General features: G+C 42.8%; 1 protein-coding gene across 8 annotated transcripts in view; it reads right to left on the bottom strand.

The window, feature by feature from the left end:
- Positions 1-1,106: 1,106 nt before the first annotated feature.
- GRM4 (glutamate metabotropic receptor 4) overlaps positions 1,107-24,063 on the bottom strand; it is a 325,286-nt gene continuing 302,329 nt past the window's right edge. For all 8 annotated transcript variants that reach the window (XM_044444316.1, XM_044444358.1, XM_044444332.1 and 5 more), the window contains 2 exons: positions 14,775-15,021; positions 1,107-2,049 (listed from right to left, as the gene is read on the bottom strand). In XM_044444316.1, the coding sequence (XP_044300251.1) occupies positions 2,000-2,049; positions 14,775-15,021 (297 nt within the window). In that variant the 3' untranslated portion in view covers positions 1,107-1,999. The remainder of the gene's footprint in view (positions 2,050-14,774; positions 15,022-24,063) is intronic.

The raw sequence follows: 24,063 nt of genomic DNA on the forward strand, positions 1-24,063 counted from the left end.
GGCCCAGGAGACCCCTTGTTTCTCTGTTTCTAAGCAAACAAATGTGGAAGAAACCAAAACTGACAGGTTCTTCCATCCAGGCTCAGGGTTTTGAATGCTAACCTCTTAAAAGCCTGAGTACACAACTCTCCATACTCAGCCATATTTGTGAAGCAAATTTAGAGCTCTCTCTCGCGCGCGCGCTCGCGCTCTCTCTCTCTCTCTCTCTCTCTCTCTCTCTCTCTCTCTCTCTCTCTCTCTCTCTGACAAGCCTCTCATCTTTACTGGCTGTATGGAATTAAAGTGTTGCATGAGCTTCTCCATGATGTTTTATGCTGATATTGCTTGCTTTTTCAGAAAATTTGACGCTATTGTTTTTACTACCCTATCAGTTTTTATTATATGACTTTTACTGTCGTATGCCACCTTGGGAAGGCTGCTGCTTTAAAAGGCAGCCAAGTGATATTTTTAAGACTGCAATCCTATGTATGTTTATATGGGTCCTGCATCTCCCAGCATTTCCCCAACCAATCATTCTTTTGATAAGATTTCACCAAAATTGCAAATTTCTTCCTATACAGAAGAAGAAATTTTAAGTTCTTCTGAAGATTTAATAATACACACACAAACATTCTGAGTAATGAAAGAGAAAAGCAAACTAGCAGATTCTTTCATCTCTATTGTACCCTGAACTGGATCCTTTTGTGTATATGGAGTTCACCCATGTTTAATTAGGCAACTAATGTTGATAGGTCAGGATAACACCACAAATTTTAACTTCATCCCCAGTGTGTAAAATGGAACTCAGAGCATTGTTATAAAGACAAAACGTGTGTAAAACATTTCCCATATGAGCACTCTGATCCAGAAATTTCTTAGGATAACAGGAATTCTAAAAGGCATTCCTTCCAGGTTCTCGTCTTGTTTTATGCATGGTAATCTATTTGATTAGACTTTGATTAGGAAGGCATATCCACACTTGAGCTTCATGTATATTCACTGAAGCATTGATAAGTATTGATATTGCATTACTTTGTGAATAACAACAGCAATTACCTTTCCATGGCAACACTTCCTTAGCTCTTCATTCACAAACCAACATCAAGCAAATAAAGTCAACGACTGAGTGCAAAACCATGGTTTTTATTAGAAATATTCTGGTATAAAAATGATCATGCTCTACACATTGTCATTGAATAATTCATAAACATCCAGGCACTGAACTTTTGATTTTTTTTTTAGTTTTTTTATAGTTTTTGATTGGTCAGTACATTAAAGCAGACATATTTCAATCCATATGGTCATCACATACATTAATTTACCACCTATAGAAATCAGCACTTTGAACACAGTCTAGGTTTTGTTTCATTTTTGTTGTTGTTGTTGATGGTTTTTTGTGTTTTTTTAAGGTTTTTTATTATTTTTGCAACACAGAGAATTTGGTAAGGAGAGGGGGAAGACAGAAGGGAAAGCAAGGTGGGAAAATAGTGAAGAAGTCGGAAGACAGGAATGAAAAAATGAAGTGGGGGGAACAAAAAATGAGAGAAAGAAAGACTCTTCACAACCACAAACCATCTCACAATTTGGGAGATAAAAGGGAAATTTATTCTTTTTCTTTTTTTTTCCTTTTTCTTTTGCCAAGATACAGGAACAAAACAAAACAAAAAATAAAATCCAAAACCCAAAAAAGTTGCTAACGATCTGTCACCTTCTTTCTGGATCTCAGTGTGATATCCACCCCATTAGCCTGTTCCTCTCCTTCCAGTGGAAGGCAAATGCCTCTTGTGGGGTGGGTGGTGGGTTGAATCTTTCTGCTGCTGTTGGTGGCCATCTTCCTGAAGAGCTGCCTGCAACAGCCCAGCCATCAGAAATGGGCACCCAGATGATGCCTTCTTGGAATCACACTTGGTTTCACCCTCTCCCCCATCATAACGTCATCTGTGTTGAGGGGTTCAACTCCACTTTCCAGTTTGTCCTCTTCATCAGCCCTTTTCTTGTGGCCAGTTGCCACTGGCTGGGTTTAAATCGCATGGTTGCTATAGCTGACGTAAGTCTGTTTGGTAGCCAGCGCTAGAAGAAGAGACAAAGCATGCATGTATCATTAATGACGCTTTTCTCTTTCATTCCTTCTCCAAATATGGAAATTTGAGCTAACCTGCAGAAGAGTCCTGAAAACCACTACCTTCAATGCTTCTTCTAGCTAATCTAAAATAAAATGAAGACTGTCTCTGCTGGGGATGGGTGAATCTGTCAGTTTCAATTTCTCTCAGTTTTTCCTTTTCCCAGTCAGTTCATCTCAGACTTTGAGAATTTCTTCAATTTAATCTTCGGTTCAGCCCAACTGCTGACTTGCTTTTTTTAAAGTTTGCATCATAAGCACTTTTCTCAACATTACTCACAATGCATGCATTTTCTCTAATGAACATATTTTTGCTAGCACTTTCCTAATACAGTGCATTTCTGAATATTGCTCCCTCTAATGTGTGTGCATTTTGTATGTCTATTGGCGAATGCCATTGCAAAATTTGGAGATGTGTGACTTTCAAAGGAAAGCAGAGCTTCCATTTCTCTAGTGGTTTGAAAGTACAAAATTATTGAGTTAATTTCTTTCTCGTTCTTAGATTCTTCCTCCCCAGGTGCTGCATCTCCAACATGGCAAGAAATAGGAGAAGGTATGTCCGGCTAGCCTATGTCCCATTTGACCTGGCTGTTATTCCCACTTTGAAGAATTACGACTTACTGACCTTAGGCTGCTTTCTAGACCATCTGAGGCATGGAGGCCACCTACTTCCTATAAAAAGAGACCCACTCATCTTCACAGTAGCATGGTTGCATTGTCTTTTTCTGTACCCAGCGAACTCAGGAAAACACAAGCCCAAAAACCAAGCAAATAAACCTCAACCAAGCTGGTACAGCCTTAGTCTTGGGGAGAACTTGTCACAGGTTGAACCCAGTCTTTGGGGGGAAATCAGAGGGACTGGAAGAAATGAGCAAAGGCAATATATGTACAAGTGAGCAGCAGTGCTTGGAGAATAGGGCTTGCACTGAGCAATTTACTTCTCCCCTGGGGTGTAATATGCATTAAACTGCAAGAGATAAAGGAAGGGGGGAAAGAAAAGAAATCATTTCCCTGGTTTTACTTCAGGCAGTGGAGTCTGTGATGAGCTGCTCTTAATTAAATACCCACTTCCAGATGGGAAGCTAACTCTTGCAAGATAACAGATTAACCTCCCTTATGGACATTAGAGCAGGAGAGTCCATCCCTGGTCCTCCTCGTGTTAGTTCAAGGCAGGAGAAAAGGTGAAAATGAATTACACTGTGACTACCTGAGAAGCTTAAACTGGATGGCTAGAGCAGCTTTAGTGCTGTGATGGATTCTGCATATAGCCATACTTGGAAGCTGTACAGTGAAAAGGAGCCAAGGGGTGTCTTACTGAGGACAGCTTTGAGAAGGAGGATTTTGTTTCGAAACAGTATAATACTGAACTTTCCAAACCCTAGACAGTATCATTGTGTCCCTACCTACCTGGTATGCTTTGCAAAATAAGTCTCCAGAGCTGCTAGTATAGAGATTAAAACAAAACTACACATTATTTATTTTAATGCTTTATTTACAAGAAATATCACTCCAGATTCTAGTAGGGAGATTTTGGAGCAGTGAACAATAAAACATATAAAGAATAAACCAATATGTTAAAAACAAATTAATAAACATGTGCCTAATTACAGGAGATGCCCAAAACAACAGCATGTGGGTGCCTGCATGTCTCTCAGAAGCATGGAGGTCCAAAGAAATGGAGCCACTATACTGAAAGATCTTTGGGTGAACTCCAATCAGGCCATATGTCCATTTGGAGCCACCAGGAACATGTCATCCAATGACCTCGGTGACAGGTCAGGTTGGTAAGAGAGAAGGTATTTGATTTAAGTGAGTTTTTATGGCTTTATACTCTAGATTACACTTAGACCACACTAAGGATGCTTCCAGCACTAGCAGTAGCACTGTGTTTTGCAGTGGTTACATCTTTTTCTCCTGGACAGGTTGCCTGTACTAAGGAAAAGTCAGAAGAAGTGGCAAGAAAACAAAGGAGGGGCACAAGTAGATGAACACAGATGGAGCCCAGGAGACTCAGGTGGCAGCACCAGCATAGCCTCACCTGCAAGCAACCTAAACCTCACTTGCATTCCTTTCTTCCTTCTTAAAAATCAGTCAGGCAAAGTCTGGTCAGGATGTTTGGGGGGATGAGAGTTTTTAACCCTCTGCCACTAGACTGTGGCATGTGCTCTTCCACCTGAGTCATTTTCCACAGAAAAGCTGCTATTGTTGCTGTAATTTGGGACTGGGAGATTTTCATTAGAGCTGTTTTGTAGGGGAAAGGTCTGTCTTCCTTCCTTCCTAGCAAACCCATAAAACAGGTTTTCTGGCATCTTACAATTATGGAGAGCCTTTGTAGACAACCTTAGGGAGTCATTCCATTAGGTGGTGAGGTCTTATACCACAAAGAGCTTTATAAGCCAAAGCAGGCACACTGAATTGTGCTTGATACTGAATGGCAGCTACTGCAAGAAAGGACTGGAGTAAACTTTCTCTACACACCATAGTCCCAGTCCTGAAGCCTACCCACAAATAGGTTCAGCACCATGGATAACTTTTCTGAAGTTCAGACTTAAACTCAGAGTAGATACAGTGCCCCACTGTCACTGAACTCACCAGCCTCAGGTGGACAGACAGGCATTCAGGTGGTATGTGTTCTCTATCTGATAATCTGGGTGATTCATGAAATAGAAATATGCCCCACAATATATTTTCCTTTATATTTTGACTGGTATCCCCAGCACCAGCACATTCTTTCAGTTTTTCTTGCCTGTGTTTGAGGGGAGATGTGTACACCCCAATCACTCCAGTGAGGCCAGATGGCTTGCAATCCAATCAACACATTTCCACTTTAAATCTTCCTCCTCATTTTTATTCTACAACAGTGAATATTACTGAAGTTTAGCATCTGCCTGAACATGTAATATGATTTTTAAGAAGTGTGTGCGTGCATGCGTGCATGTGTGTGTTGCTGTGAATATCAGAAAGAAGGATCTTTTGAAGTGTCAAAAGCTCAATCCCATTTTTTAAAAGAGTTTGACAAATTAGGAGTAACACCTTGCCAACTCTGGGGAGAGAGAGAGAGTGTGTGTGTGTGTGTGTGCGCACGCCTATCCATAGACTGTTTGCTGATTTCTGGACAGGGTCGGGCAAGGAAAGGCCATTTGGTCAGCCTAGCATTAGCCTATCTGTGCCAAAATTCCCCAAGGTTTCTTAGGCAGTACAAAGAGTCATTGGATAAGCAGAGTATGTTTCTTAGGTATGGGAGAAACACCCCCATACCTAAGACAAGAAAATGCCTTTGAGATAACCTTTATGAACTGCCCCTGACTTCATTCACAAATGCATGCCAGGCACCATGCACTAACCCAGTTCTGATGAAATACCTTAAGTCTACAGCAATAAGGCTGGAGTGTTATGGTGAGAAGCTCACTGAAAATATCTCAGTGGTGAGCTAGCAAATACTGTGCTAGAAATCATAAAAACGGATTGGAAATGAAGCTCCTGGCACTGTAATGTCTTGATTCAAACTTTTGGTCCTGCCACACTTGGGATACGGTGCACTGGCCTGATCACCCAATCTAAAGAGGAGTCATTGAGCTGTAATGGGACAGCAAACAGCAGCCAAATTAGTCAAGGGGTTGGTTGGAATTAATCATGGTTGAAGGATTTACTATGTCAATATTTTTCATGGATCTACCAAATTTATAGCTCCTTAAACCAAACATGGGACTAAATGGAAATTCTTGTCAGAAATGGAATGAAAATCTGAGCTCTTTCTGAGCTTGCAATGTTTTTAATGAGATTAAAGTACATTCATTAGCATGCACAGTTTGAAAAATGTGTGGCAAAAATGTTTATGGTTAAAATGTGAACAAACATGCTTTAGTCGATGGATGCAAGTGTACAAAAGTGACTTTATTTGAAACACACACGTGTATACATTTGAAAAAATGCACTCCAAATAGATATGCATTTCTCTGCAGGTAAAAGAAGCCCATAGGAAACTAAGACAGAATAAGTGCAGGGGCAGAAAACAAGAACTTCAGTGGGATCAAACTTGATAGATCTACTTATCTCTAGCTGGAGCACTCTGTTTGCAGTATAAGAGAAGGTTACATTGTTTGGGGCATTTTAGTTCAGAAAAATAATTATGAGGGGTAAGAAAGAGTGTTAAGGAATGACATTTTGCATGTTTAGACAGAAAAACGTCCTCAGTTCCTTGGGGAATTGTAGGACTTTTTTCTATGTCAAACCTACATGGGATTGTACCCTTATAGCATAAGGTATAGTATAGGCATGGTGGATATAGATGTTTTCTTCCATCCAGTAAAACTGTTCCAGAATTCAGGAGAGATATTAGGAAACATTTCTTCAACAACCTGTAAATGGTTATGTAACAGCTCATAACTGCCACATGGATTCCTCATGTGAGATAAGGCTACTGATCATGGTGCAATATTACCCCCAGTATCAGAAGCAGGACACTTCTTAATACCAGTTCTTAGGGAGCACCACTGGTAGGTGCCCCCATAACCTACTTGTGGACTTCCCATAGGCATGTTTGGCTACTGTGCAAACAGATGCCTGGACTAGGTAGGACGTTGATCCAATCCAACAAAGCTCTTCTTACATTCCTATGTTTTGTTATGTTGTAGCAGATATGGCCACTGGCTTAGAATGGTTGATGCAAGGAGATTAGCAAAAGCCTAATAGGTCTCTCAACTGCTCTTAGCCATGATAGCTACCATGGATGAAAACCACTGCATGAAGCAGTATATGTATTAGAGGCTACAGAGAAACAAGTGGAAGGGGCTCCAACTTCATGCCCCCACCTGAAGGCTTCTCCTAGGCAACTTGTTGTTGACCATCAGATAAAAGATGTTGGACCTTTGCTCTGACCCAGAGAATGTGTGGAGGGGGAGGGTTACGTTTTGGGTACTCTAGAAAGGTCACCTCCAGATGCAACATCATAGCTGGCTTTTTTAAAAGCAGGTCCTAATTTGCATGTTTTCTTTCTCTGTCCAATCATATCACTACACTCACACCAAACCCAATCCTTTCTGCCTGGTTATCTTTGCAGGGATGGACTTCTGTCACTCACCATGCTACTGGCTCTGTGAGACAGGCAGTGGTATTGCAATTTGTCACTGCATCCCACATCCAGTATTCCTGGGATTGCCACCACTCCTGTCTGACAAGGCTAATGCAGGCAACACAAGCTGAATGGTGTTGATTTTTCTCCACCTGCAATGATGTCTCTCTGACAAATGAACCTTATTGAAGATTTCAGGCACTGTTATCCTCAGATAACAGTTAGATGGGCCATAAGAAATCAGAGCTGACAGCGCTATTTGTTAGCCACAGTGTTTTCATAGCCAATCTGCCTGCAATCAAGCCCTGTAAATTATTTATTCTCTTGTTTATTTAAGGATACGTGACCTGCCATTGACAGAGTGAAAAATGTCCCTTCCTTCCCATGCTGACAACTCCATAGCATCTCCTCTCCCAGCGTTAACAATGTGATCGCTCTCAGATATTCTCCTCAAGTTGCCTTGGCATTTGGATAACAAGCCATGCCAGGTTCCATTTGGGCTGAGTTGCTGTGTTCCACATGTGAAGTATGTGAGAGTCTAATGTACCACAGACTAGGAGACTGAGGCGAGCTTTCTTCTCTGCATCACTCATGATCTGAACTGGTTTTCACTGCCAAATGTAGGGAAACAGATCTAATGACCACTTCCTCCTGAGATCCAGGATTGTAAAGTATGGGGAGATAAAAAGGGGACTACAGCCCATGGTTTGGCCAAGGTTCTAGCCAGCTCTTATGGTCCAAAGCTCCATCAAGTCCAGCATTCTGTTCACAGACAGCTATTCCCAAAAATGGAAATATATTTCAAATTCCTACAGTAGATGTCAGCATAAAACATGCGAGTTTCCAAGCAAACAGGTGTCTGGTTTTCTTCCAGGCCTATTTGATTAATTACTGAACAATTATCTTTAAAATATACCGTGCTCTTACTCATTAAAAATGAGCTATACTCAGTTCCCTGCTCTGCCACTGAAGTCTTATAGTGTCTTTGGCTGCACATATTGTTAATAATAATTAAACTGCCATTTTGGCCACAATACACAATGAGCTGCTGCACCGAAGAGTCTACCTGTGAATCTTTTGAGCAGATATAAGAGCACATGGGCATGTAACAGTTTGCATATTTTTCTTAGTTCAGAGAGTATCAAAAAAGAGTGCCACACAATGAAAACTGATGATAAATTGGACACGTACATGTGCATATGTTCATTTAAAAAAATATGTATGTATTGGCACACTTTCCAGTAACTTTTGTACGGCTAAATTTGCAAACAATTCTGAAAGTTAAAAACTGTCCAAAGTCCATGCAACTTCGAAATGCCAACCCATGGGTTCAATTCATAGAATTCAGAAGTTACTTAAATCTGGTTTGCATTTCTCTGAACTTCCTAGTGCCACCTATACCCTTACATGCAAGGATGACTCTGTTCCTGTCCATGCAAAGCACCTGCCCGGGGATCATGCATCTACCCAATTCTGACCACGTGTGACCTTTCCCCTGTATGTGTGCATGCATGCAGCTGCCAGCCGTTCATTTCTGTTTGGAAGCCCCTTCCTCCCATCCCTGATGTTTGGCGAACGGGTTGAGTTTACTTGGCTGAGGGTCCCATCTATGTTTCACTACAGCTTCTTCCTCATCATTACTCGGTGACTGAAGAACATGAGAAGAGCATAGATCCATCCATAGTTCCATTGTCCTGTTTCCAGCAGCACCCAGTCAGGTGCTTCTGGGAAGTCCACAACCAGGGCACAGGCCATGACAATATGCCTACTACTCTTTGCAGTTCTCTATTGGTATTCAGAGGGATACTGCCCGAATATGGAGATTTCACTTAGTTTGCACAGCTAGTAGCCATGGATAGATAACCTCCATGAATGTGTGTGTGAATGTAAGGAAGCTGCACAGCAGAAGAGCAATAACCTTTTCCCTTGCACCATTTCCTCCTATGTGCACAAGTTTCCAAACCTGCACTTTGATGTCTGTGTGAGAAAGGGGTGGGGAGGGGAGAGAGAGCTGTTATAAAATGGACAGTTACCTTCCCCACCACAAACTCATTCCACTTTGTCTTCAATTATTTTTTTTAAAAAACTAAGGTGAGGAAATTCAGTTACCAGCAATATCCTTGCCACAACCACTTTGGACCTCAGTCCAAGGCCATTGCCACCATGATGGTGGAACAGCTAACCCTGTGATCCCTGGGAAGTACTTCCTTTTATCTGTCTTGAAACAATTTTACATCAGGTTTGGTGGGGGGATGACTCCAGATGTGGGAGGGAGGGAGATTATATCTAACTACTTTCTCCACAATATGCATAATTTAATAAATCTCTGCCTTTTATTTACTTAAAAATTTTATACACAGCTTTTCACAAATGCCCCCTCCAAAACTTTATTTAGTGATTGTCATACATGGTAAAATAAGACAACAATTTAAATAGTCATCTTAATGCTATCGTATTTCCTGCTTAGTGCTGCCAGTATGCCTAACCTAAAAGCCCCCCAAATCTTTCCCATGGTTTAGCACTGAAAACTCATTGGGGTTCCTTAATGGACCACCCTTGGCTCACACTGACCCATGTCTGGCCCTGGGAATGCACAAGAACTGTGAGCAATTCCTTTAATAGCTCACAACAGTTGTGCAGTGCTGTGCGCTTTCAGGACCTGCACTACACCCAAAGACACCAAAACAAATGCACTGAACAAAAAAGTGAGTAGAATGCCATTGGCTCTGCCACTGAGCAACAGTTGTGATGTCGGATTTGCTGAATTCTTGTCCACATGCTTTTTCATAGCATGACTAATCTGACTAGATAAGTGTGCCCCTCTTCAGACTGTTACAGTTGTAAGAGACGATTCAGGCTAAGAGGCTTAAAGTGTTGAAGCTCCTCAACTAGCGTCACCCCTAAGGAAGAGTTCTGATGCTCGAAATGCACAATAGGGGACTCCTTCCTTCAGAATACAGCATATGAGGTCTTCCGTTCTGTCCTTCCTCAGTAGAGTTTTCGGGAGCAGAGCAGTAGTTCTGCTACCTGCCTCTGCTGATTTACAGGTGTTTTCAGTGCAATGGAGGCATGCACAGAAAACAAACACAAGCAGGCCAAACAAAATCAGGAAGCTTTGGTAACCATAACAACAATATACAGGTACCTAGCACCTTTCATCTTAAGATCTCAAGTACTTTGTAAAGGCAAGCCTATTGAGACAGGTGACTCATAATCCGATTAAATGGAAACCCACCAGCAGACTTTCAGGGAAGCTACACAAAGACAGAGAGGGACAAACACTGAGGATTAAACTAGAGGAAGCGTGGCTATTAAAGTGATACCAAGCCACTGGACATCCTCCCACCTTTTAGAGTTTGGTTACTACAGAGAAAGTCACACAGTGGGATTCACGTAAGCAGCGCTCATTGAGGACTTTTCTTGTTGGATTCTCTGCATGCAAAAAGTCTACAAAGCAGCTGTCTACAAAGCAGTCCCTTCTTACCCCTGAATATTCTTGCAAGCTAGCATGGGGGACCAAGGCAGGGCAAGCCTTTAGGGAAGGATAGAATGTGATTCTTCCAAACAGCTTCCTCCAGCGTGCACAAAAAATGAGTCTTATGAATGAACACATGTAAAACCGACACCAGTGGGAAACAGTCTGATCTTTCCATTCTTAAGCAGTGGGTGGAAGAAGGAAGGAAGGAAAAGGCTCAGAGGGTCACAGAGAGATCGAAGGAGGGGAGAATAGCTTCCTGTTCTCAGTTATACTGTCTGGGGAGTTGGAATTAACACATTTTGATTTTCTCACAACTACCGGCATTTTACATAGAATTTGTAACCATCCCTGTTACCTTTCAGAAAGCAGAGCTGAAGGAAATGCTTTCTCTCTTGCTCGTTTGCTCACTCACTCTCACTCAGTGTGTGTGCGTGTGCAAAAATGCTCAGGGTCTATGGGCCCACAGCATCCAAGGAATGCAATGAGAGGCTGTGCTGGGCTCACTTTTCTCCCAGGCACTACTGCATTTTGCAAGGGTTCCCATCCCAGGGGAGGAAGGGGAGGGTTGCCATGGAAACTGATTTCTGGGGGGGGGGGCAATATGCCTAATTTCTATTATGTTTGTTCTAGGTTTGGCAGCTTGTGCTGCGTGCATATATATACACACAGAGAGAGAGAGAGAGAACTTAGGAGGATCGAATTATATGTTACATGGAAGGTTCATATTTACATGCTTTTGGGTTAGTGTCAAATAGCATGTTGCATTTGTAAAAGCATGCTTAGCTTAGTAATGGATACTTCATCCCACTCTCCCAGTAGCAGCTGGTGGGGGGCAATCCTGATCAGAACTGCAATGCATGGGCACTTAACTCATATGTTTTTTCCACTGAAAATTGCTCCAACAGCTGCTGTGTATTCCCACACATGCTGCTTGCGGGAAACAGCACCTCCCAAGGAAATAACAGCTGGGTGAGGTGATTTTTAGAGTGAAAATCACATTGGAAGGAAAAGGTTAAACCCACTCTCCGCACAGCATTCTCAAGACCATGCATGTCTGCTTTTTTCCCCCAGAAGGGAAAAAATGAAGTATACAGTACTAAGCAATTTATGTACTTAGCATCACATATAGTTTGTTTCTGAGGTACATTGGTTGGACATGTTCCCCTACCACATTGGACATGCCGCAAACAGGAAAATGTGCCAAATAGGTTTTCTTAAACCTCTGTATAATATAAGTAAAGGTAAAGGTTTCCCCTTGATGTGAAGTCCAGTCATGCCTGACTCTAGGGGTGGTGCTCATCTCCGTTTCCTAGTCGAGGGAGCCAGCGTTTGTCTGCAGACAGTCTCCGTGGTCATGTGGCCAGCATGACTAAACACCAAAGTGCACGGAACACTGTTACTTGCCCACCAAAGTGGTACCTTTTTATCTATTTGCATGCTTTCCAACTGCAAGGTTGGCAGGAGCTGGGACTGAGTATGGGAGCTCACCCCTTTGTGCAGATTCGAACCGGCGACCTTTCGATCAAGCAGCCCAGCAGCACAGCGGTTTAAACCACTGCAACACCTGGAGTCCCTCTGTATAATATAGGTATTTGCAAAAAAAACAAAAAACAAAAATAAAACCAAAAACACCTCACCCTGTTGTGGCTTTTTTTTTTTTTTTTTTTTTTTGGTGGCAAGGGAAGATTAATTTATCCACAAACAAAACAAAAGATTAATTTAGCCACAATTTATCACAACTCCATGAATGGAACACTGAACTAGATGAAATTTCCAGGTGGAAATCCTTATGTTTCCAGCCTTACTATGCAGTCCATGATAAAAAGGAACAGGGTTTGACGACATGCACACAATTTTAAAATGTGCAAAAAATGCTGTATACTTCCAACACACATGAACCTATGCAGTTGTGAATTTTTTAATCCATCTATTTTTCACCATGGGGTGAAAAAAGGAGTGGGGAAGGGGAGAAATTGCCTCTGAAAATTGTGCAAATTCCAGGGGGAGAAATTGCAGGGCCGGAGTCTTTAGTGCCTACCCTGCTGTAAGGAGGTAGTTCTTACCTATTTTGTCCTGCCCCAGGTTTTTAAGCAGGCTAAGTGTCTGAAAGCTGAATGAGGTATTTTGTATTCATTTCTCTATGTTAAACATCCTTTCCACAACAAGAAAGCAACAGCAGCTGCGGCAAAGCCTTGATCAAAAGGTAGCCGCACTCAAAAGCCCCAAGGAAAGAAGTCCTGGCTACATTCTCTGGGGAGCTTTCCAGGAAACACAAGCTACTGGGGAGGCCACAAAGCACAGAACAGGAGAAAACTGTAAAATCAAAAGCACATGTAAACCCTTTAGCCACCTCCTTATTGTAATGTGAGCACCCTGAGAAATTTCTTTGAAATTTTCAACATCCCTACAAAACAGCCAGGAAAGCAACTGCTTCTTTCACGGGAAGATGAAGAGCTTGTGATAGGGCAGATGGGGTTTGTGTGCTTCAATAACACAAACACTTTGTTTCAGCAAGAGCCTGAGTACAAAAATGCATGCATTCAAAAATGGGCACAAATATATGGATGGATTTTAATTTGCAAGAAAGAACTCTTATGGAACTGGGACAGGGCAACCTTGGCATTGGAAAACAGAGAAGCTAGACAAAACTGAGATTCACAAATCCGCCTATCTCTAGTAAAAGATCCAGCCTTGCTCTTTCTAAATATCAGCCTCTCCATTAGGAGTTCAATAGACTCAGGAGGTGTCCTATATTCCAAATATGTACATTTTCTGGTCTAGGTGCTTTTCTGTGTTGTTTACATTATGGATGTTAAAAGCAAGTTCACAGTGTTTTAGTTTCATGACTAAAAGAGCTTCAGCTGTTGGACAGTATTGAAATGTAATCAGGAAGGAAGGAAGGAAGGAAGGAAGGAAGGAAGGAAGGAAGGAAGGAAGGAAAGAAGGAAGGAAGGAAGGAAGAGGAAGCAAGCAAGGAAGGAAGGACTTAATTGTAAGGAAAGAGGTTGAAGTCTTTGATTCACAGTGTAGCTTGCCCATTAACTCACCTTACGCAAGCCAGTATCTCTCAGCCTCGTCCCTCCCCACTGCAATGTGTGATATGAATATACAGTTGTTGTAAACACAATGGAGACACTATACATATTCACTATGCATTTAAAAGCACGTTGTTGATGATACGTACCTCATCTAGTTTTGAGGAACACAGGGAGACCACTCAAAAGGCATTCCACAAAGCTGGTGCCCAAAAATGTTGCTTCCTAGTCTAGGAATGTGAAATATTTTTCTAGTTCCCAATGTCTGGTGCATGGGCTGGCTTGTAGTGATACTGGAGGCAACAAGGCCTCCAGCATCTGAGTTCCAGTGGAGGGTGGATTTTAAAGAAACCCTCAGCAAGAACCAAAATGGGAGAAGGCCTAGATAGGGCGGTTCCCTGTGGGCTTCTTCTACAGTTTTGTCTCTTGCTTCTTTCGTTCACTGTTATCAAGTATCACAGTTTGAAGAGCTATCAGTCACAAGTATGAATGTGCTTTCTAGTATCTGTATCTGCATTGATATAGATATAGTTTTTTTGCTGTTCTAATAAAAGTGCTCCTATGAGATTAGATTCCGGCCATTTCCACCAAGCAGGGCATTCCCATCTTCCACACACACACATCCCCTACTCTGGTTGACTTTTCCAGCTGGCACCCAACATCCTGTGATCTGACCCATCATTGGTTTTGTTTGGGGACATATGTTTTGTTGGGTCCAGATTTTGGCACATGCAACTGGACAGATGGAAGGAGGCCTCTCATTCCATTCTCCCCACAGCAGCTCCTTCTACCCTTGGCAGTGCTACACAGAGGGTCCAGGGATTGTGTTGAATATGGTGAGGTGGGATAGGAGGAGCAAGGAATCCACCAGAACTGAGTGCTTGGATCCAACCTTTTAGATCCAAATATTGTCATTTTAAAATTTTGTCTGCACGTCTGCAAACTGCATAGGTCCCCTGAGCATGCCGACATCTAGTCTCTTGGAGATTCATTTTGGCTCCATTTCTGTTGGTGCTCAGAGTTCACTATCAGATGAAGTGATGTTTTAAAGGGGACAGAGCTGCGTGGACTCAGGTAGGTTCAGAAGGTTACCTTGTGTTTCCAGATTTTCACACAGTTCTGATTTTGCCTCTCCATTGGGACGGAAGCCTCCTTTCTGAGTGAATTTGTTGGACATGGTAGCTGCTGTCACAACTGCCTTGAGGCTGCGCTTTCGTTTAGGTACATTTTGCTCTGGGTGGAAGAGGATGATGTAGACCTTGGGCATGTAGAGCATACCCAATGACACAGAGGCGCTTAGGCTCACCGAGATGGTCAATGTTGTAGTCTGAATGTACATCTGAAAGACAGAAGGAAATAGAGTCAGCTCTCAAACCTGCTTCTTAAACTGCCTGCATCATTTTTTCTTCTCTGTAGGGATACTTGCTTAAAGCAAACTGAAGATAGAAAAGATCAAGGATCACTTAGCCTTAGTGGAAGAATGAATATAATATTTATTTACTTTAAAAAAGCGGGTTCCAGGGACAGCTACCTTGTTATGACTCTACTACCATGCATTAAACTGCAGGATGTTTTCACCCCTCCCAACACAAGCACATCACGTACAAATCTTGGCGATCTAAGCCCCATCCCTTGCATCCCAGGAACAGAATGCTAAATATGTCACTAAACTATAATAGGTTCTTTATAGATTTAGATCTCACCTGCCTTCTATGAAGTATAGAAACATAGAAAGAGAATGAGTCAGAAGAGGTCTCCCAGGCCATCTAGTCTGACCCCCAGCTCTAGCTGGCTCCGCTCATGACATGCCTACCATGTTCATGCCTAGCCTATCTTTGAGCACCCTCACCAATGGGGCCTTAACCATCTCCTGTGGAAGCCCATTCCATACCCTAAGGGTACTAACTGTCAGGAAGTGCTTCTTGGCATCCAAATATGTGATACGATATGTGGTGAAGAAAAAAAGGGGATATCAGAGCACAGGGATCATCCAACAGAGCTGATCCATGGGAGATCCAGGACAAATAAAAGAAAGTCCATATTCACATGGTACATATCTAATTATGGAACTCACTACCACATCACGCAGAAAAAGGTTACCAATTGGGGTAGTTATCAGGAATAGACAAATCCATGGAAGAAAAGACTATCAGTGGCCTGTACTTACAGTGGCTGTATGCTGCTTCAGAGATAACATGCCTATTTTCATCAGCTTCAGGGGAACTTTGATGCCATGTAGCTCTTGCATTCGTGTCCTATCTGTGGGTTCCCACAGGCAGTGGGTTGGCTTGAACAGGAAGCTGAACTAGATGAACCCTTGGTCCAATCCAGCATGGCACTTCTTTTGTTCTTACGTCAGAATGCAAAGTGGCGTGCCTAGGGGTCTCAGGTGATCTTCCATCTAACCACTGTTTAGACATGGACCTTAACTCCAGCTAGATTGCTGCATCATGTGCCTTCAGGCTGTGCTCAGGAAACAGGATCAGCTCTTACTGAAAGCATGTCTGCCTAGTGCACTTCACCATGTATTTAATATGGCAGAGTGAGTTTGTTTTTGTTTTTATCCCATCCAACCTCAGAGGCTGTATGCTTTAAGAAATATTTAACACTATCAAAATAACCATGTTAAACTGAAAGGATAAAATATTCTACTGCTTTATCAGCATCCAGATTTGGATGAGAAGATGATCTAGCTCTGTTTCAACCCAGCTGTAGTACCAGTTTGGGGATTGAAATGGCTTTGATGGATGATCTAAGCTAGGACTTGGTTAGCAGGAGTACATGCCTGCCAGTTCTGCTGGACCTATTAGTGACATCGAATGCCATTAGCCAAAGTTTCCTTCTGTCCATACCCACCAAGATGGGACTCAGGGGCACCATGTTGCAGCGGAATTCTTCCTTGAGGGCTGGTTTGGAATATAATGCTGCAGGTCTCCTGACTGATATCTTGGTCATTGATCCCCACACTATTTAGTTGAATATATTTGCATATTACTAGAATGAAACACGGGGATGAGGGGCTGTCCTACTGAAAGTAGTATGAGAATGCTTTCAACTTAATCAAAAGTTACCATTCATAGTTAAGAGGAAAAAACAAATTTCATGTTTTCATTTATATCCCCTGTAACAGTAACACACCAGAACCAAAATAGCCTCCCAGACTATTTCTACTCAATATGCAGCTCCACTGATTCAAATCTGCACTCCCCAATTAAAATTAGCTGCCACCAATTAGTCAATGAAGCTTTCACAGATTAATTCACTGATTGCCGTGCCCCTACTAAATAGCTACATTAAGTGTGTGTGATCCTTGGTGGTACTGCAGTGATGTGACTCATTGCTACCTAGAAGATATTTTTGCACAACATTTCCAAGGCAAATTGAGGCTTTTTGCTGATCCCAGCTACACAGACAGCCCAGCCCTCACTTCTGTGCCAGACATCATGCCTATCCTACCTCAGAGTCTCTACAAGCTGCCTCTTTCATTAATACTGTGTAGTATCGGCAACAAATAAGGGCAGACAGACATCGAGATCACAGGAAAGAATAAGCCACACACACAGGGGTAGGAGGCCCCCATTTCGACTCCTCCCCTCTCTGCCACGCATTACCCCTCCTCTCTCTGCCACTCTCAGAAGATGCCCAGTCTCCTTTCAACAGGTAATTTTCATTCACCAGCTCGCTTCCTGAGCCGTTGTAATGTTAGTCACATATTACACACCGACGTAGCCTTTCTGCAGTCAAAACTAATTTCACGCTCACTGTCCAGGACTAACGGTGACAGATGTTTTGCAAAATGAAAGCCCATTAATCTGACTGTAGAATAATCCATTTTTCTATGGAAAGGGCCTGGCAGGCATCTCACAAGGGGGTGGGGGGATGTGTAAATAAGATAGCACCAGGAAGGGAAGCTCTCTTTATTTTGCCCAATCACAGAGAGGTGGCAAGATAGGAAATCCTTCAACTCTTCAAATGATAAGTCATCTTTCTTACTAGGGCATTGCTCTGCCCTTCCCCCTTTGCTCATTAGCTTAATCAATCAGTGTTGCACACTGAGTAGTGACATGTGTGATCTATATTTTACTATGTATTATTTGTCTTTACTAAAATTTAGATCCATCCTACATCTTTCTTGTACTGGCAAAGAAACTAAGAGAGAGGGAGGGAGAGAGGGAGGGAGGGAGGGAGAGAGGGAGAAAATCTCCATTTGCCCCAAGATAAACTAGCATTACTTTGCCAAGCTATCTGTTCTCACCTTTCTGACTCATAACCATCCAGGTAAAATATTATGTGGACACAGAAGGAGCTATATCATATATTGCAGCCTTCCAAACATGAGCAAGTCTGTCCTTCACATTAATGGTATGATCCAAGTAAGCTTTTCAGAATAGATGAAAAGCCACAGAATAGATTAACTTTCAAAAAGAAACAATTTCTGGTTCTGTGTGAATTCTAGACTCATTCTGCAGATAACTGAAGGCCTCCTTTTAGGAGTGCTCCCATTTGCTTGGCTTCCATGCAAACACCTCCTAAAGCTAGAATAAGCAAGTGCCAGGGGTTCCTGTAGTATGTGTATGTGGGTGTAACAGAGAGAACACACATGCATGTGTGTAAATAATATAAAGACAAGCAGTTTCAGGATCTTGACTGCTTCTCCACTTCCTCCATCCTTGCTATATCTAGTAAGGTAATTTCTAATGACAGGTGTCAACTGTGCAGAAAAAAACATGAATAAATGGATTTTCATTCATAACACTCTAGCTCCTGCACCTATCCTTCTGAAGTTTTTCAGGCTTCTTTCCTATATGGCATATGTCTTCCTACCCCAAAAACAATGGGGGATGACTCACCAGTCAAAGACTCCCCATAAAAAAACCAATGCTGCTGTGTGGTTTCTAAGTAGGACCATCTCTATGTGTTGTGTGTTGTTACGGTTGCTTTGTTTGCTTGTTTGTCTTTTTGTTTTGTTTTGTTTTGGGTTGGGTTTTTGTAAGCCGTCCAGAGACTTTTAGTATTGGGACGGGATATAAAACTTTAAATAAATAAATAAGGTCTGTACCATTTTAATAACAATTGTCCACAACAAAAATAGCACATCCTTTTTAGAAATGCTCAAATGGTAGTGGATAGTTTCCCAAAGGCTCTCCTATCTATCTGGAGTTTGGCAGGCTTCATCCTTTCAGAAGGGGCAACTATTCCTCCAAATGCTATTTAATTCTAGCAAGACATTTTAAAAGTTATTGATAATCACCCTTTTTAAAAGTCAGACTTTAAAGCTCAGCACAAACCTCCTGCACCTACTTGTCTGAAAACTGTGAGGCTTTATCCCGTCATTTAAGCTTCTCGTGCCTGCAACTGCCATCCAATTCTGCCAGACAGTAAAAAGTCGCGATCATTTGTTGATTTCCAATGATAGCCAATGGCAGATTTGGCCCCAGAGTTAAACTAGGTGGCATCCACAACAGTCTGAGGCATATTAAGCCAGTTTCCAAGTTAGGGTCTGAACTGAATTTTTGAGCTAGCACATACCTATGATCACTGCCTTTGAAGCCGGGGCTTTTGTGGTTAAGCAGTGCTGAGAGACATGATGGGGCAGTGGGTGAGAGAGACAGGTCACAGCAGGCGCTGTTGCTGAGATTAGCAAATGAGCACTGCATGAATGCTAATATTGTTACTGATGGTATCATACAATCAGTGTGACTGCATGGTAGAGCATATAATCACATCACAACATCTTCTGTGAAATGGCCCTTTGCATTTAGCAGTTCAGATTACATGGAGTGCTTCATTTTCCTCCTGTTGATTTAAGTCTATTCTGCCACTCTCCGAAGCAGTGGGATTCAGGAATGGCAGGCAGACTCCAAAACCATAAATCCTGCAACCTTCAGGGAGTCTCCTAAGTTTACAAATAGAAGGCTATGAATCGGAATCATATTCCTTATGTTCTTTTAGCAGGGCAATCAGAAGAAAAAGAGGATGGGGCTCCTATATCTTTCCTTTTTGTGTATAAAAGGGAATAGCAGCCAGCATGGCTTGCCTCCACATCAGGTGATACATAGTGATTTCATTCAGTCTCATCTTCCCCGGCTCAGGAACTGAACCCGGAAACTTCTGTATGCAGAAAATGTGCTTTGCCACTGAGCCACTGAGCTATGGCTGCTCCCAAGCCATATAAGCATAGATTTCAGGGGCTTGTAACAGTGAGAATTACAGCTGCACAAATCTTCTCAGATTTTAATCTAAGCCGTCTCTGCAATGGGAATTCTGTATCTATTTCTCTCCCCTTTCTATCCCACTCCACCTTCTGAGCTGATAGTATTCTACTGCCCCTGAAAGCAAGCAGGAAGAGGGAAACAATGTAGCCCATCAACCCAGGGGGGACCCTGCATCTCCCAGGGGCTATTTGGATAAGCATGCTGCATAATAGTACTTGCAAATACAGGAGAGGGAAGGGACCTCCCTCCCTTCTGCCCTCCCCTCTCCCTGCTGACACTTCTCTGTCCCAGGAGCTCAGTAGGTAGGACAGGATGGGCCATGAAGAGAAGGTGGATGGGAGGACCAGGGATGGGGCCACATGAGTTATGGGCACCTTCAGTCCAGGTGCAGATGAACTTAGAAATACACTGAGCCACTTCTCTATCATCCAGTGAGAACCAAGGGTATTGTCACCCATCATTCATGGCCAGCTTGTGCCTGCTGCAATTCCTTCTTTCACTCCAATTCAAGTCATTTATTTAATCAGTTCAACCAGTTCTTCTGCACTACACTATGAGGAACAGGAGTTCTCTTCTCCTTTCCTTTGCTCATTCTCTCTCTCTCTCTCTCTCTCTCCTCAATCCAAAGCACAGAGAAGGTCAATGTGCTGCTCATGCCAAGTTGTTACAAGACTTACTGAAAGGGTGAGAGTATAAACTGCTGTTATAAGGTGGGAGTATAATGAGATACCATTCTTCAAGGTGTGTTAAACAGGCAGGTGTTTAACTTGCCAAGGGAAATGACTGGCTTTTTTTTCTTGTTGTTTCTATGAGCAGTAATGACTTCATGTCTCATTCTCCCTGTGTGTCTTTGTCTTCACTCCCCCGCCACCCCCCCCCCCCAATAATGGAGATGCCCCTGAGATGCTTTCTTGGTCTTTCCACCAGACAGGCCAATCAGGGGCAGCTGCAGTGGCGGAGCACATGGTCCAGGTGCCGGCACTGCAGCTTCACTAGGGCTATTTGGCAACTGCCTGCGAGCCCTTTCTCTTCTCTAGTGAGCAGCAGCAATTGTACAAGATGTTCTCAGGGTTCCAGGCCCATACGGCCAGGCCCCGGACAGTACTTATTGCAGTCCCCCTGGATGCTTCTCCACCAAACTCTGTGTGCAATGACCACTTGGCATTTGTTGGGTGTCCTTTCCAAGCAGATTTGCTTTGCGTTTAGTACAATTAGAAGCCAAGTGCTGTAGAATGCAGCCACATGGAACCGTAGGAACAGATGGCCAGGCAACTACATGCACCTATCCTTAAAATGAAAATATCCCTTCTAATTGTGGTGATACAGCAAAGTATACAGGCAGCTATCTGCCAGCCTGGAGGCCACAGGATTGTACCCTTAACACAAGTCTGCATTTTTAAAAATTGCATACTTTTAAATTTCCACACTGTCCTGCTATAAGAGGAAAATGTGCATTTTTAAAAATGTGCATTAAATAATGCATGACTTTAAACTATGATTTAAAAAATCATTTTCACTTCTTAATCAATGGAGATGAAAATGTACACTTTTGAAAAATGTTCCCTTTTCCCATTCAAATGAACTGAAAGAATGAGAGCTAAACTGAGTTTTGAAGTAATGTCTGGGGAATTATAGTGAGTTTAAGCATTCCTGATTTTTCCATCTCCATAAACTGCTACATGGAAGAACAGGAAGATGTATAATAAATATTAAATAAATACCATATTTTTCGCTCTATAAGATGCACCTGACCATAAGATGCACCTAGTTTTTAGAGGAGGGATCCATGGAAAGCTTCCTGATAATCACAGTCACATTTCCCATCACTTCCCCATGGGCTTCATTAAAAGACGGGTTTGCCATTTGAAAACACACACCGACCTGTGATTAACAGCTCTCACCTGCGCCAGAGGAAGGGGTGGAGCAGGGCGCACCGAGAGCGTGCCGGCCAGGTGTGGTGCAGCCGGGCCAGCAGCGTGCCGGTGGTGGTCTTCCGGGCGGCGCAGCAGTGGCGGCAGGTCTTCCTGGGCAGTGGGGGTGAGCAGTCCGTCTCTCCGTGCAGCCGGCGAGTTAAAGCCCGCAGCTCCTCCTTCTCCGCACCGCTCTCCCTGAGTGGCACACCTCTCACCTGTGCCGGGGGGGGGCGGAGCAGCACACGCCAAGTGTGTGCTGGCCAGGTGTGGTGCAGCCGGGCCGGCAGCGTCCCGGCGTCGGGAACACACACATTCGCTCTATAAGACGCACAGACATTTCCCCTTACTTTTGAGGGGGGGAAGTGCATCTTATAGAGTGAAAAATATGGTAGGTTGAATGGTATAGAATGAGCACTTTAATTATGATAACAAGAAAGGAACTTTGTTTGAGGAAAGCAAACTGGAAAGTCATGCTTTACACAAAGGAACAGCTCCAACTTACATCTTAACAATGATATAGATACACAGAGGAGGTAGGCCTGTGTCTTTCATTTTCTCCTATCTTGAGAGTACAAGTGTGTACATATACGGAAAAGATATGGAATAGATTCACTATTTTAGTTCATTCTTTCTCCACGGGATAGGTAGTTAAAATCATTTCAGGGGTTGGTAACTGACAAGGAGATTGGTTCAGGTTGTCCCATCTGTATCACTGGCTTGCTACTTTAACAGGGCTGATGCTTCAGGAAAAGGTGCCTGCAGTTTCAAGAAACGCTCTGTCTGCCTTCAATTGCATGCCAGGCCAAGATCCCAGAGAGCTGTTTATGGCTATGTTCGTAGCACAAATTGAAATAGTATCCGATTTCTCATCTACCAGAAGGCAGAACCACTGCAGTGTTGGTATTCCACTGTGGTACTGGTTCAGCAGACTTCTCGAAAATGGAGGAAAGTGCAAATGCTGGAAGCAGTGTGCTTAGATGGCTTGGCATTCTGCAAAACTCTCCAATGCTTAGAGATCAGTCAGCACACCTCTGCAGTCCAATCCCCCACCCCAATCTGAGGCTCTCCACTAAAGGGGGATGACAAATTGCTAATTGCATTGCTTACAAAAGGGGATTCATGTTGAGATGACTGCAGCATTATCTCCCCCTGCCAGGCACCAATCAGGCTGTCAGTGACAACAAATTCACCAGGAAGATTCAGCAACAATTGCAAGCATCATTGGAAAGAGACGGTTGGACAGTTCTGCTGCCAGCGATACAGCTAATAAGGGAGAATTCTTCTTCAACAAGGTATTCTTGCTGTAGGTTTTAACCAGGACATTGTTCAAGTCAGACGTATTCTAAGGTGAGCTAAAGGCATATAGTCCCAAATGGCCAATTTACACCAGCTGAGGACTTGATTAAACACACCATTTTCCTGTGTGACAACCTTTGTACTACACGGGCCTGTCCAGAAAATCATTCCCGTCTAATAAATGCCCCTTCAGTATCGGCCAGTTGTAATGGATCCCAATCTCTTTCTTAAAAATAATAATCTTGTTCTTTCCCCCAACTAGTCCACTGATGCAAACAGGGAAACATATTGAGTAATGTGGAGGTGCAGGATTGAATCTGCCTCCGCAGTCATATGGGATAGTCTTTCTGATGTGTGTGTTATATTTATATATATCTTCCCCTAAAACAAGGATTAGCTGCCTTGACTAAACCATCTGGAGTTGTATTTTTTCCAGACAATATTCAGCAATGTACCTGCTTATCTTTTAACATTAGGAATGCAATAATTTAAATATCACCCTCTGTTAAGGCTGCATCTTCATAGGCCAGATTGCATCCATAACTAGATGCCCTGATGAAATAACACTGTTAGCTGACTTTCTGAAACACTGCCTTCCCCAACCTGGTGCCCTCTAGATGTATTGATCACAACACCCATTATCTCCAACCATCATGATAATGCTGTTTGGAGATGATGGGACAGCTAGCTCAACTTATCTGGAGGGCACCAAGGCTGTGCAATCACCCCAAAATGTATAATTATCTGCCAGGACAAGTCTGAACTTGCCTCACCTTACATTCGCTACTGGAAACAAAATACTGCCTTTGGGAACTAAGGCAATTCATGTTTAAGAATCTGCAATAGAAGAGTCACCTGCTTCTCAGTTCCATCTCCCTACATTAGCCTGCATGGCCCAGCCAGTCCTCATCCATGCTTCTCCGTAAGCATACTGCCAAGACTATGAAGAGTACAGTC

This window comes from Varanus komodoensis, unplaced genomic scaffold, assembly GCF_004798865.1.
Source record: "Varanus komodoensis strain SLA01 unplaced genomic scaffold, ASM479886v1 scaffold1, whole genome shotgun sequence".
Lineage (NCBI taxonomy): Eukaryota > Metazoa > Chordata > Lepidosauria > Squamata > Varanidae > Varanus > Varanus komodoensis.